The following is a 16236-nucleotide window of genomic DNA, read 5'->3' as shown; positions in this document are numbered from 1 at the left end:
TTCACAGCTGTTTGTGTTACTAGCACACTCAAAAATCACCCCCCCCCCCCCAAATGGGTCTTTACAGGCTACTTCTAGGCTATTGAGTTTTTCAAATCTTTTGACTACATGAAAATGGATTTGTATATTAGCAGTTTTCTATGGAAGCACACTGTTCACAAAGCACCTCAATCTTTGAAACCTGCAGACAAATTTGTACTGGCTTTATTGGATTTAATTTTTTTGCGTTGGACAGACTGCTACAGGTGCTTACTGTGGTGATTGGAGAATTGGTTATTGCAAAGAGAAATGCCCTGGCAGATTTGAATGTGCCAGTTCTCCTGGTTTAAATGAATGCGTGACTGTTATGAGTGAAATGAAGCAAAGAGCTTCCAAATTGTAAAGTTTTTGGTGCCTGTATCTGGGGGTGTGTAATGAAGCAATTTCCTAGAAGAATGGGTTTTTCTTGAATGACAGTTCTGAAGAAGTCAAAGCCAAAAGTGCTTAACTGTGTACTTTTTATCTATTTAATACTCCGGCAGTTGAATTGTGACTTCCTGGCAGTTTTGGTGTAGTTAAAGGCCCACTGGCAGAACTTCTTGGTACTCAGAAATCTGGGAAAAGAATGCAAAGAGGCAGGAGGAGAAAGAAGCAGGCAGAAAGGGAGGTCAACTTCCTGGAAGAAGTTGACAAGGTTAGGAAAGCAAAGGATGACAGATTTATGAAGCACCAAGACGAAGGGACAAGGCCAAAGAAAGAATGAGAGAGAATTGGCAAAGGGAGGAAAGAAGATAAAATTGCAAGATACTGGCAGAAGGCAATGTAGCCAGTGAGACAAGTGCACAAAGTGGGAGAACAGAGTACTGCACAGATGGTATCTAATCTCCATTAAAATTGATAAAGGAAGGAAGACAGAACAGTAGATGCTGGAGGGTGGAAGCAAGAATGATGGACATGCTCTTGTATTTACAGCGAGCCTAAGAACTCTGTCCTTCACATGCTCCCACCTAAACTCCCACACTACTAACTCCACACCTAAATCATTTCTTTGCCTACTTTAACTTATTTCAGAGATCTTGCTCAGAACACCTTTTCATAAATCTTTTGCATGCATGCCTCTGGCCTACCTTACTCATATTCTCAAACTTTCATAGTTTGTTTTTGTTATCCATTGTACCCATAATATTGTCTTCCTCTGTAATATTGTTAATTTGTCTCCATTCGTATGTATTTGTATGTCTGTTTGGGGCTTTTCCCCTCGGGTCTTCACTGAAAAAGGGAGATTCTTACCCAGCTGGACCAACCCGGTTAACAAATGCAAATAAATGCTAGACTTCGAATGTAGGCCCCCTGAAGAGTGCCCAGTTAAATGTAGCTGTAGCTCTCGCCACATTAGTATGTGTTTATTTTTCGGATACGTGTGTGAGCGCACACCTTTATTATAGAACATATATAACACACACGTTTATGTTGTATGTTAAGTAATTAAACTAATCCCATGAACTGCATAACACTTTAAAGGAAAACTAATCCCACAAAACAGCTCATCTCACACTACCAGTCATATGCTCAAACACTCCATACTTAAAGCCATTCGGATACACATGTACACAAGCATCGCACACACAATATAAAACTGGTGTAACTATAGAAATTATCTTTTTGAGCTGATACAGAAATCAGAATTGCCTAGACATAGGAAGGGCTTGCCGAGTCTAATTATGATGGCTGCCAAAAAAAGCAATTACTAGAAAATGGTACAGTCTAAACCAACCTTACTAGAAACAGTGAATATAGTAACATAGATAAAGCAACTGGAATCTTTAGAAGAGGAAAAGAGCAAACTACATAGGAAAAAAATGGAATTCTGGAAACATTTACATGCAGAGGAGGAACAAGATTTAAAAGAAGGCTGGATTTGAATGAGCTACGCAATAATTGATACTGCCAAGCTAAGGTAGGAAAGCCACTGTTCAAGGTCCTGCAGGTGGGGGGGGGGTCTTCAGATCAGCACACCTGGACATTCAGTTTGAGTGTGTTATCATCAAGAATGACCAATTGCAAGCAGTTCTCCAACTGAAAAAATGTAAACAGACTATCAATTTTTTGTCTTCCCCCTCTTGTTAAGTTAAAATAATTGCTCTCCTAATATCTTCCAACTATCAAAAAAGACATAAAACTGAGCTCAGACACCACAGCAACACTCAAGAAACAAAAACTAATAGCCAACATTAACCTAGTGCAGAAGAGTAACCCCTACTGTTTTGCCAATTCAACCAGAGGTAAAAAAAATCTATACTACTCACTCCACTACTCCTTACTTCAGCACCACTTTTAATAAAGAAAAGCAGTTTTACTTATGAGCTTAGAAATAAAACCTTAAACAATGAATAAACAGTTCAATACAAGTAAACAAATGAGCAAATGAGCAAACCAACATAAGAATTATGAAACCAGATAAAGGGGGAGGTCTGGTTATCATGAGTACAGAAGACTAAAATAGTAGAATGTATTATATACTTTACAGTGAGGTTTATACGGAAATATCGCGTAGCGAGTTTAACATTGCATACCGTAATGTAGACCTAGAGTTGGAACAACTACTACTTAATGGGCAAATTAGTACAGACATTTACAATTATCTTTTTGTTAAGGAGCCTAAAACACCTACTATTTTTGGGATACCAAAAATTCATAAGTCTATACAAAATCCACCACTTAGACCCATTGTTGATGCAAAATCTTCTAAAACTTTTAGATTTGCTAAATATGTGGACAACATGACTAAAGGACTCTTAGATAACCAGACAAGTATTAAGGATTCTTGGGATTTCCTTGGTAAAGTAGATCAAAGCAAGTTTGACACTAGGCTTATATTAGTTACTATTGATATATGTGATCTTTTTTCTGTTATACCGCATGAAATTGGCTTGGATTGGTTTTATGAATTTCTTTGTAGTAATTCGTCCATGAACCACAGTAAGATCCTGACCATTCAGACATGTATGGAGATCATTTTAGACAACAACTTTATTACATTTGATGGACATCTATTTAAGCAAAAGACGGGTGTAGCCATGGGTGCATGTTGTGCGCCCATATTTGCTAACATTGTCTTAGCAAAATGGGAAGATATGCACATACTTAATTCTGAATTCAGGACTTAATGGGTACTGTATGGGCGGTACCTGGATGATATTGTCCTGTTTTGGAGGGAAACAGAGGATGAACTGAATAGGTTTTTTTTTTACATTAATAACACAACCAGTTTTTTAGAATTTACTATGGTCAATGATTATGATTGTTATCCATTATTTGGACATTACTATAAAGAAAGACTATGAAATCAAATGCTTTATATCCAAGCTTTATAGGAAACCTACATATTCTAACACATTATTGCACTTTACTAGTGCGCACCCTATACATCAAAAGAAAGCTCTAGTGAAGGGTCAATGTGTTAGACTAGCTAGGATGGTCTCGGACCTTAAAGATTTCTTTGATGAATGTGACAAACTGAATGGTATGTTACAGAGGAGAGGGTACCCTGAACCCTTTGTATCTGATATTATTCGGGAGGTGAAAACTAAAAGGGTAAATGGGCATTTTAAGGCCCTACTAGTTCATGAGAGAAAATGAACAAGATGCGAGTAACAATAGACATGGAGATATTGGTTTTACACGTGGACTAATACTTACTTTTTCACATAATTTTGAGGACATTAGGCATGTTATAAATAAATACTGGAAAATTTTTGAGAACGATGCTGGAGTCCTGGAGAAATTAGGTGTAAAACCCACTAAAATTTATAAGAAAAATATCTCAGTTAAAGGACTCCTAGAAAAGGAGAAGATAAACACTCAGGGTATGGGTACTTAAGTGTGGTAGATGCGCTCAGTGTCCCTATATGATGAACACTGATAGTTTTAAGTTGGACAATTATGGACAGATCATCAACAGAAAGAGAATGTACTGTTACACTAAAGGGGTGGTCTACATTGCGGTATGTAAAAACTGTAAAGGTTTCTACGTAGGGAAAACAAAAAATGCTTTTAAACACAGGGTATACCAACCCTTATAAAATAAAAGAATGTCAATAATGCTTTATTTAAGCATATCAACATTAATAACAACCATAACTTTTGGTTTTATATTCTTGAACAAGTAGACTTGGGGGAGAGGGGGGGACCTGTGGACGAATATCTAGAATTAAAGTGGCAGATTAGACTAAACTCACACTCCCCCCCCCCCCCCCCGGTTTGAATGAAAAAATGTCTTTACAAACTTTTTTAAAATTAAAGCAATTATTTTTTATTTAAAGGAATTTTTGTAGAAAAAAACTCTTTATTGTATACCTGGATTGTTTACTATGGGCTATGTATTTCCTGTATCATGTTTCTGGGGGAAGGAAATGATGTAATTGTTCAATTAGTGGGATTGTATATAATGTGTGAACAGACAGCACCTTGTTATTCTGAAGTCGTCTTACTACTGACGAAAGAGCTTAATGTGTTCATATTTGTTTTTATTTGTTAAAGTTTGGCATCAGTAAACTTGATTTTATTGCAGTCTTGTTGTGTTGGACTGTTCCTGCTTCTGCCTTTTACTAGTTCTGTCGTTTAAGTTTTGAAGTTTGTCTATAAAGCATGCACGACAAAATCACCCATGCCAGTTAACATCTTGAGTGAATTGTTGGCCTAATGTTGCTGAATTGTGTTATAACTTATTGAATGAGGTTGTTCAATGATTTGATCCTAAAGGGGGGCAGCAGAGACCAAAATAAGTAATGAATTAACTTTACCTGCATCAGGTGAGTTGGCTTTAAACTGTAAAAAGGAAGCGGATCACATTTGGATGCCTCTGTTTCAATTGTTTGACATGTGCAGTTCACTTAGTGGCTAGTGTGCTTGTTAAGATGATCGACCGATTTACTTTTAAGCATCATAATTCTTTTGGTGAAGAAAAAGTAAGTCATCCTTTTGAAGTTTAATGGTACAACCGCAGCAGACCGTGTGGTAGAACTGGACAATGAGCCTAAAACAAATCTTGAAAAAAACAACTTGGCAGTGTCAGTTTAATGAATTGTGTGTTAGTGAGTTACATTACAGTAGAATATTTTCAACTATGTTTAAGTAATTTTGTTTAGATTTTCTTTGGTGTTGAAGTTCCTTTTAAATGTAGCCTGTTTACATGGATTTTCACTACTTATTTAAAAATATGTGAAATATAACGTTTGTATATATTGAATGTATGTGATGTTTGCATTGATTAACACTCTGGTGTAATGCCTTTTTTCTTTCAAAGTTATGTGGCATTTGTTCCATCCACTTTTTTCTAGCATGATATCAGGTGCATCAAAATTTGGTCTGCCAAGTAATGCTTTCTCCTACAATTCCTTGCTATGAACACGCACTTGTGTACCAATTTTTTCAGTGTTTTTTTTTTCTGTGTGTATTTTGCAGTATTCTGTACTTGTGTATATTTCTCATTTTGTATCTCTTTTTGAATACATTCACTTTTGGTCTTGTTTTTCATAGCTTTTTATTCATGGTTAGTATTTTAATTATATCTCTCCTTGTGCAGAAATTGGATCCACAAACATGCTGTTGTCAAGTAAATTCTTATCAGTCACTCATGTTTTATGTATATTTTTCTGCATGCAGCTACGTTTAGATAATTGGACAGGATTGATGCCTCTTGCACTTTAACTGCATTATTCATACTTTTTTGTTTGACTCATGCAGCCACATTCTAGACCATTTACTCTGGCTTCCCAATGCCCTCTCTCAACAACAGTGTATTGTTTTACATAAGGTAGTTCTCATGGTTTTGTTTGAAATGGAGTACTTGTCAGATGTTGACATCTGTAATGTGTATCCAATTTGCACTTTAATTTTCAAAGTGTAAGTGCTATTTTTCTTAAATGTAGTTGGATATTTTTAATAGCAATATTGTGTGTATGTGGTGTTTTAGACTTCGTTCCTATCAGCATATGTGATCCAGAAAGAACAGACAGCAGAATAGTCTCTACTGTCTTTTGGGATCATGGCATAATGATGCTTGGTGTAAAAGTGAGCAACAAACAGTCTTTTTTATGCATTTAGATATTTTATATAAGCAGAGTTAAAAGAAATAAATTGCCTGGCATTTTGTCCTGCAAAAACATAACTTTCCAATAAAAAATAACTGAGTAGGTCCTTTTTTCTATTTGTGAGCCACTGTCTTATTTTTTATTGGCGTTTACCTTTTTTAGTATTTTATGCTATTGTTGAGTTCCCATAAATTGAGACTCTCTCCCCCTTTTACCCCTCCTTCCCTCTGGCTAGTTGGCAGCAGTAACCTTGTTTTCTGCCCCTCTCCATTACTTTTCCTTAGCCTGTGTACCTCATTTTCCTTATTCACACTTCCCCTCTGTTTTTTTTTCTTTCAAGTTTTTATTTTCTGTTCTTTATTTCCTCTTTTATACCCTTAATTTACCCTCTTCTATCTTCATTCTCCCATTGTTTGTTGACCATGTAGCAGTCTATCTGTAGTTCTTAAGTACCATGTATATTCTTGCAACCTGAATAAGCCTCTGATTTTTTTGTAGCCAACTAATTGGTGTTGCAGTTTGATAATTCATTATACTGATGGTTATGCTGTTGTAGCCAACTATAGTATAATTAATACAATCAGGAAGATGAATCAAAGAACTTTTGCATGGTTCTAAAAATGTGTGCAAGGAGCATATGATTTGAAAACAGCCCAAAGGTAACCTGCCACTGGCCAGATGCATTTTCTTTGAATGTGGGTTTCATTGCTGTTTCAGTGAATGTGGGTTTCAAAGGTAGAGAAGTTTTAATGCAAAGTCTGTTTTCATTGTAAGGCTATTGCTTTGTTTAGATTTAGTAAATGTTTATCAGTGCTCGTGTTATAACATTTGAAATAAAAGTTGTAAATTAAATCCAAACATCTGTAATCATTGTAGAAGTAAAGCATAAAACAGTATGCACAGTGAAACAGTGTCTATGGCAAATAGGGAGAAATAGCCAAGTAACGGGACACTGGAATGGCTGCGTGGGTGGGGCTGTGTGGATGGGTGGAACTGTGTGGGCAGGGCTCCGGGTTTGCACCCCCCTGCAAAAAATCCTGCGGGCTCCCTTACACAGACCTTCTGTGTACTACAAAAAATAATTTACATTAAAAAACAGATGTGTCACAATTGATCCCAGCACTATGGAACAGGTTTCTCATCTGTGTAAAATGGATGGGAAGCCATAAATTTATCCTCGTGTCCCTTATGGGTAGAAGCCATAAATTTATCCTCGTGTCCCTTATGGGTAGAGGCAGTCAATAATTAAAGTATTACCCCAGCTAACACACACAAATCTTTAGTCCTCTTCCCCAATAACATGCCCCCCCCCCCCCATATTGATTAACAGGACCCAAATGGTTTGGTGTGTGCAGCTAGGCATACTCAGTGCACTCATTAGAATTACATTTTTCCTGAGCCACTCTTGGAAACTTCAACACTCAAAGTACAAAATGTTTTGATCTCTGTAAAGAAATATTTACAGTACAGCCGTATACAATACAATAAATGTTTGTGTGAGGATGACAGAATAAGATAAACACCTTGACCAAAGACACAAGGTGCAGGGTTTGATTCTCACATGAGGTAACTGGCTAGGCTTCAAATGGCCCAAAATGGCAGTTAGCCTAGTACTATCTATGAACTTATGAAAGGAATACACTTCTAAAAGTTGCTTTTATGGGCATAAATAGTAACAGCGGAAAATAAGGTGCCTCCTTTCTATATAGGGGGGGGGTAACATTCTGAGGGAATTGAGTACATTTTTAAAATGATTGGTGGGCAGTGAAGGGAACATTAAGTCTGAGCACAAATTTTAAGTTTCTTGCTACAGTCCTTTATAAGGGCCCTAGTGGTGGTTAGGCTCATAAAAACCTATGAACAGATTTAGGTTCATACTAGGCTATCTGCCCTAGGGCATTTATAAGCCTAGCCAGAGTGCGTTTGGCTTTCGCCACCCATTTTAAAATTATAGGCTCATAGTAGAATAAAATATCCTTGTCAGTCTCAACCCCCAGACCTTGGACTCACCAGTCTGCATGATGTACCACTAAGCCACACCAGATATTCATATCTCGCAGACCCTGATTAATCATAACTCATAACTAATTTCCTCAAGAATAAAAGAAAGACATAGCCAAAATCAGCTGGGGACGGACAAAGGTCCAAACTCAAGAAAAACTTTTTAATATTACTAATAGACAACAAAATATTTAACTTTAAATGTTTGCCATTATCGATTGTTTAACAGATATGGATTTTAGCAAACCACTTTTATGACAAACGGGACAAAAATACGATTAACACCTGTGAGGCATACCTGAAATCCCAATAACAAAATTAACAAATTCCATTCCTAAATACTGCCGCTAAAACTGAATCAGTTATGCGAGCTCTAATGAATATGACGGAGCAAACACCTGTACAAAAAAGTGTACTGCGTGTCCCAAGTCCCCCAAAAGTAACAGCAAGTAACGGAGCCAAAAGTTACGCGTACATCTCCAATTACAGCACCAAGTAAGGAAAAACAAAACCTGACAAAAAGTCGAAAAAGGACAGTACGCCACTATTAAGAATTAAGTGACATTTCTTTCATGCTCGCTCACATTTCAATTTTTCCCTCATACAAGCATATACATGCGTCAAAGCAAGCAAAAACGAGAAACAAATATTATTAAAAAAGTCTTATAAATCAAAGTTATATTCACATAATGTTGTATTTTATAACTGGCACACTTCCCAATTCAAACTTAAAGTAATAACTTTGCATTTAAAACACGGAACTTACTCCTGTTTTAACCTATATTTACATCTTCCTATCTACCCTGTCTAGCTTACGCTTTGATTCTATTTTAGTAGCTTGCCTCATTTCCTTACCAGTAAATTTACCACCGCTTTCACCATGTCCTCTTCTTCGCTGCAAAACGAAATAAGAATTGGATTTCTCAGTCACCCAAAGCTTTAACGCATTCTTGGAAAGTACTTCTTCTGGATTTAGCCACATTTTATACCTAATGACCGAGTGTCCCCCTCACATTACATTGCTACAAATCTTCTAATAAATAAGATTCCACCCGTCACCGTCCCTGGGGAAAAAGAATCTGTTCCGTAAGGCATTTATTAGTACTGACTGCAGGACAATAAAGCACTGCTTTCACTAACAGCTCTAAACACCAGCCTCTCGTACGCCTTTTTCTAACAGCTGGGAGCACAATTCCGTTTTCCGTACTTTCAACTACAGTTCCGGAATTTACAAAGGAAGTGCATTCCCTTTTCTACGCCGAGTGAGCCTTGTTTTTTTTTTTTTTTTTTTTTTTTTTTGCGGGGGGTGGGGTATGTTCGCGGGTGGTACAGGAGTTCAAGTAGTCTCCCCCCGGGTGCAAGTTTGAGGCAACCTTATTTTACTCATCAACCCGTCAAATTGTTAGAGTTTCAGCGCATAAGTAAAAGGTTACTTGACTGTAAGGTAGACACACAAGAAAAAAGACAGCAAGCTACGTTCTGACTGATGTTTATTTGCTACTTAATTAACTATCCGACTAAATGCTACTAATATAATGCTTTCAATCTACATGCTTCGTCAATAAGTCTGTCTTTAGCTGGGTAAGGCTTCCAACAGGGTTGTGCACGCTCTTCTGCATTATTTTGAGAGTATAGCAGTAACACTTTTACTTCCAACAGCATTTGGTAAAGTATACCAACTCCGAAATCGCACTACATTGAGGAAAGGGGTAAAGTACAATTAGATGATGAATATTCATGATGTCAGATGCAATTCTGCATGGTATGTCAATCATGCATCATTTGCATTCTACATCACAGCCAGAAGAAATGTCAGTCACTCTGGCCGCGCCCATTCCGCGAAAGGCGTGTATTTGTCAAACGTCCAGAATTTTTTAGAATGTCCAGATCGTTGACTCGTATGTTTGGTCTGTATTGTATCTCATAGAATGTAAAGTTTTCTGGCAAATCATTACGAACTTAAGTAATTAATTAATGACAGATATTTAAGTTTCAGACTTCCTTTTCTCCAGAAAATGCATGCAATACAAACTTCGTAATGTGTCAACTTTCTACATTTATAAGAGCAATGTTAAAACCTGTCCCTCGCATACAGAAAATGCATAAAATAATGGTGGGACAAAGGCCACAAAAATAGGGACAAATTTTAAATATTGCTTTTGTAAACTTAGAAAGTTACTAGAATAACGTGGTTTATGTTAGCATGCATTTTCTGAAGGAAACGAAGTGTGAAACTCAAATGAATGTCAGTATTAAGTGACTTCAATACTCTGTGATTTGGCAGAAAACCATAAATTGTATGACCAACAGACCAAAAATATGAGGCAAAAATCTGGACAGTTGAGAGGTATGACCTGTTTTTGGGGCCCCTCCCCAATTATTTCTATGTAATGGTCTATTTATAATAGTATAGAGTCCCTATTATATCATCAGAAGAACAGATCTCATCGAATGGCTTTTTATCGAACATGCCGTTTGTCAAACTGTTCTTAGCATTACAGTAGGGATTGGGAATTTTGCCCTTTCCCCACTGTAGTGCGATCTCTGAGTTGGTATATATAATTAGTGTGGGGTGCGCAGCCCCCCAGATGAGGGCAGTTCAATGAATGGCTTTTCTGATGAAATGCCATTCGATGATCTGATGTTTTGATGATTTAATATAGACCCAGTAGTATAGCACTATCTGTAGTAGGTACCTAATAGTCTGCATGTGTCCAGCATGTTCTTAGACTTGTCAAAGGCATTTGTTACTGTTTCACACCAGCAACTGCTCGTTTGACTCTCCTCAATAGGACTTTCACAACACTTCTTGTCATTGTTTATTATTTACCTATCTGGAAGCAGTTAAATGGCAACAAACCTACTCATCCTTTCATTCAGTTACTACGTGTGTCCTTCAGGGCTCTATACTAAGGTTCCTATTTAATATATTTATTAATAACCTCCACACTTCCACTGACCGAGCTAGTTTAGCGCAGTATACAGACAAATCAACATTAATATGTGCAGCCCCAACATTAAGCTCCAAGACATTACCCAAAAAACTTCTCTGTAGAAACCTGGCTCAGAGAATCAAACCTCCTACTCAACCCCAAAAAACTAAGTTAATGCTTTATACCTCAAAAGGTTGCCAACATCAAAAGCTATCTTTTACCATAAAGTCAGCAAATAATACTGTCATTGAAACTGTCACTCACAGTAAACTTCAAGGCATTATAATAGATTACAATCTCAAATCTGCCCAGCATATATTGCACACCAATAAATCTACACACCAGAAACTAGTCTCCCTTTATAGGAGCAATGGATTCCTTACAGATACTGCAAGAAAAACTCTAGTCACCACCTTCTTATTGTCAACTCTCTTATATGCCACTCCTATCCTAACAAAACGTAAACAATACTCAAAGAATGAAACTTGCCTCCTACTACAATAAAATAGTTAAATTGCCACCAATCTCCCTCATAGGACCCACAGTTGTCATAGCTTAAAGCAATTAAACTGGCTTGGACTGCACAGCTACCTAACATATTCACAACTAACTACAGTACACAGACTCATTCAACATCCAGAAAAATGCCCTGCACCACAAAACATTTTACTGTCCTACTATCCAGCAAGGGACCGCCATTCTAGTAACAAATTCATACTACTCACAAATAAGTCAAATAATGTTGCAGGAGACTCACTCTACTCCTAATACTTTGCTAAACTCTGGAATAGCATCCTCACAAAAATAAAACTCTCTGACAAACTCAATAGTTTTAAACCACTGCTTAAAAGCATCTTAACCAATTCTGGACTTGCACATGCTCATCACCAGGTTGAGAGTCATTGTGTGATATTCTCCTTAAATAGAATACTGTCAACTTCTCGCTGAAATGGCAAAACAATTTTTATACATAATTGCTGCCAGGGGCGGCTCGTGGCATAGGGCTGCCGGACTGCAGCCCCCTCAAAAATAAAAAAGAGAAAGAAAATGAGAAAGAAAAATGAAAAATAAAAAAAAAATTATTTTCAAAATTCGCGGACTTCGCGCATAGACCGAGTCCCGACTACTGTCGGTCTATGCGCATGCTCAAGGCAGTCCGGCCGTCCCCATAGGGGGACACAAGGAGACGTCTGTGCACTTTTACAGTGCACAGACTCGCCAGGATTATGGGACACGTCCGGACTGCAAGAGCAGCAGCAGGGACACGGGACAGAGCATTAGGGATCTCGGGAAGGAGCATTAGGATCTCGTCGGGCAGGAGCAGATCTCGCGGGTCTTTCAGTATTGCGCGGGAAGGATGTACGGATATATTCAGGTAAGGTGCCAATTTACAATGTTTACTTGTATGGTGCTTATGCTTTACTGGAGTGTGTGTGTGTGTGTGTGTGTGTGAAAATGCCCCAGGTGCTTATGGTGGTGTGGTAGGGAATGCCTCAGGCTTGAACCCTGTACCCTGTATGCAGGTGTTAAAGACTTGAGTTCCCTACCCACCACCATTTGTAAAAAAATTTCAGATTTTTGCCTCATATTCGATCTGATCTGTTCCTCATAATATCTGTGGTTTGTAAATGTTGCAATGCTTGATATTTGATGGTGTAGTAGTAGCATTGTTGCCTCCCAGCTGCAGGTTCTTGGGTTTGATTCTTGGCTGGGGTTCCTTCTTTGTGGGGTCTGTAGCTTCTCCCTGTGTTTGTGTGGGTTTGCTTTTGTGTCCTCCCATGTTACAAAGACATGTCTGCATTATTTCTTCCTGGGCCTCTGCTGAAAATTGTTTATTTGTTCCAAGTCAGACTGTCCTGATTACAAAATGTTAAATAAAATTGACAGGCATTTGAATTTCAGACTTAAGGGTTTCTGAATTTTTAATTCCTTGCATATTTGATGGTGCAGTGGTAGTATTGTTGCCTCACAGCTATAGGTTTTCTGGTTTGATTCTTGGTTGGGGTGGCTTCTGTGTGGAGTCTGCATCTCCTCCATGTGTTTGTGTGGATTTGCTCTGGTGCCCTGCCATTTTACAAAGACGTGTCTGCAGTTTTAATCCCTGCTGAAAATTGGTTATGTTCTGTCCGCAGTAAAATTGACAGGCATTTGAATTTCAGACTTCAGGTTTCTGAATGTTTAATTCCTTGCATAATTGATGGTGCGGTGGTAGTATTGTTGCCTCACAGCTATAGGTTTTCTGGTTTGATTCTTGGTTGGGGTGGCTTATGTTTGGAGTCTGCATCTCCTGCCTGTGTTTGTGTGGATTTGCTCTGGTGCCCTGCCATTTTACAAAGATGTGTCTGCAGTTTTAATCCCTGCGTCTCTGCTGAAAATTGTTTTTGTTCTGTCCGCAGTAAAATTGACAGGCATTTGAATTTCAGACTTCAGGTTTCTGAATGTTTAATTCCTTGCATAATTGATGGTGCGGTGGTAGTATTGTTGCCTCACAGCTATAGGTTTTCTGGTTTGATTCTTGGTTGGGGTGGCTTCTGTGTGGAGTGTGCATCTCCTGCCTGTGTTTGTGTGGATTTGCTCTGGTGCCCTGCCATTTTACAAAGATGTGTCTGCAGTTTTAATCCCTGCGTCTCTGCTGAAAATTGTTTTTGTTCTGTCCGCAGTAAAATTGACCGGCATTTGAATTTCCAACTTCATGTTCTTCAGAATACATAGTAGCACAACCTTTTTTTTTTTTTTTAGCAATTTTCAAAGTTTATAAGATGAATATTTTAAATTTGTCCCTATTTTTGGGACTGTATTCCCCCATTATTGGCTTCGTCCAGGTTTTTGTGCTAAGGTTGACAGCTATGGCAAGAACTGAATTCACTGAATATGTTTGAGGGCTTCCTCATTACTGGGTTTGTCCAGGTGTTTTGTACTAAGAGGTTGACAGCTATGGTGAGAACTGAATTCACTAAATGATAGCCATTTAAGTTTCAGTCTTCCTCTCTTTTACAAAGCAGCTGATGTGGCGTAGTGGTATGTTACTCTGACTGTTTTTTGCTCAGGGACCTTGGCAGTAAAATATATGGTGGCAACACAACATTTTATTCTAGCAACTTTCCAAGATTATACAAGCAATGTTTAATGTGTCCCTGTTTTTGGGCTTTTGACCCCCCCCCCCCAATACATTTTGGCTTTTTCCAGTTTTCTTGAGCTGCGAAGTTGAGATGCAGTTGAGTATTGAGTAGATTTTACAAGGAACTGAGAGCTGCAGGGAATAGAAGTTTAGTGCTTTGCCAAGTTAATACTATAGCACAACAGGCTGTGTACTTGCTTTTGATGCAGAAGGTTGTGGGTTCTACTCCCACTAGGGGTAGATGCTGCCTTACTGAGAATGTTCTCCTTGGTGAAGATACTAACTATGAGTTCGTTATCAGTTTGCCATCCATTTCCTCTTGCAATATTATTACTAGCTTATCATTTTTTTAATGTAATATAGACAATTTATTCCTGAGGGGCAACAGACACTTTATATTTCGATGAAACCATGAAATATAAAGGTGATTGCTAGCAGCAACCACTTCATTAGTTACAGATTTCTTTAATGTGGAATTATTTAGATGACTGACTTCAGAGATTGTGCATATTTACTGATAATGGACTGTAGAATTGTGCATATTTACTGATAAAGGTGGACTGTAGAATTGTGCATATTTACTGATAATGGTGGACTGTGGAATTGTGCATATTTACTGATAATGGTGGACTGTGGAATTGTGCATATTTACTAATAATGGTGGACTGTGGAATTGTGTATATTTACTAATAATGGTGGACTGTGGAAGTCTGAGTAGACTTTTTTATGATAAATGTTCTCAACTGGGCAGTTTTGCCATTATGGGTGCATATGGTTTCTTTCATTGCTTACTGGAAAAAATGTTCAAAACAAATTTAAAACATCCTGTAACAAGTGTACCTTATTGTACAAGGAATATAATTTTAGTACAATGAGGAAGGTGTATCAAAGAGCACATGTATGTTTCATATGCAAGGAGCCTATGATTCGAAAACAGCCCAAAATTAATCTTTATCTGCCACTGGCAAAATGTATTTTCTTTGAATGTGGGTTTCAATGCTGTTTCAATGAATGTGAGTTTCAAGGGCAGAGAAGTTTTAATGCTAAGTTTTCATTGTGAGACTGCATTGCTTTGTTTAACAGATGACTTAGTGTTTGTGCTGTAAACTACAAAATAAAACTTTCAAATGAAGTCCAACTCATCATAGAAGTAAAGCAGTATGCACATTAGTGTTTATGGTAAATGGAGTGAAATAGCCAAGTATAATGGTTCATTGGAATGGCTGCAGAGGCTCCATTCAACCATTATTTTGTCAGGGGAAGGGCAGCAAACTCAGACAGGCCCAGCTGAACTATACCTCCCAACTGTCCAGATTTTCAAAGAATGAATAGATTTTTGCTTCTTATTTTTGGTTTGTTCATAAAATTTGTAGTTTTAATTCCTAAATGATTTGCCAGAAGTCACTCTAAGTTTCAGACTTCATAACCTTCAGAAAAATGCATGTTAAAGTAAGAGCTGTTCTATCAACTGTCTCAATTTATACAAGAGCAATTTTAGTACTGTTTATATGTGCCCCCAATATATTTGGCCTTGTTCAGATTTACTGCATTAACAGGTTGAGAGGTACATGCAAATAAATTGCTTTATAGAATTAGGCATAGCCAACCTCTCAACTGTCCCCAATTTTTGGCTCAAAATGTTGCTCTTCCCCCTTATAATCCCTCCAAAATAGCAATTTTGGAAGAAAACATGGAGGGTTTACAATTAAGAAATAACTGTAATAATCAAAGTTATAGATTACTTGAAATGCATGTAGATTCTTTTATATTTTGTCAGCTGCTCAAGGTAGCAGTACTAATATTAAAGTGTCCCTTCTTTGACAGGTAGCAGCTGTATTGTGTGTCTATTTTATATTTTTGCATCACGTTTTTGTCCATTTTTCATAAAATTGTGTTTTTTGGCAAATTAGTGACATCACTAAAGACTGAAGTTAGAAAATGACATTGAGTTTCAGATTTTATACCCTTCAGAAAATTCATACTAATGCAAGACCTATTCTATTATCTTTCTAAGTTTATTAGAGCAATATTTAAAAATTGTCCTTATTGTTGGGCCTTTGTCCCACTTCTGTGTATGGCTTTGTCCAGATTTCTTGCTCTTGAGGTTGAGAGG

At 37.6% G+C, this 16236-nt stretch overlaps 1 protein-coding gene across 1 annotated transcript in view; it reads right to left on the bottom strand.

Annotated features, from left to right (window-relative positions):
- The window catches only part of TBC1D8 (TBC1 domain family member 8), a gene marked incomplete in the record, with an annotated part of 2215010 nt that extends 2205697 nt beyond the window's left edge, over window positions 1-9313 (bottom strand). The window contains 1 exon segment of the mRNA XM_044071089.1: window positions 8928-9313. Coding sequence (XP_043927024.1) covers window positions 8928-9054 — 127 coding nt within the window.
- Between the last annotated feature and the right edge of the window lie 6923 nt (window positions 9314-16236).

The sequence above is a fragment of the Protopterus annectens genome, chromosome 5.part0 (assembly GCF_019279795.1).
Source record: "Protopterus annectens isolate FY-2018-M chromosome 5.part0, PAN1.0, whole genome shotgun sequence".
In the NCBI taxonomy this organism is placed as follows: domain Eukaryota; kingdom Metazoa; phylum Chordata; order Ceratodontiformes; family Protopteridae; genus Protopterus; species Protopterus annectens.
The sequence above is the reverse complement of the archived record's forward strand: the minus strand, read 5'-3'. Positions and strand labels throughout refer to the sequence as shown.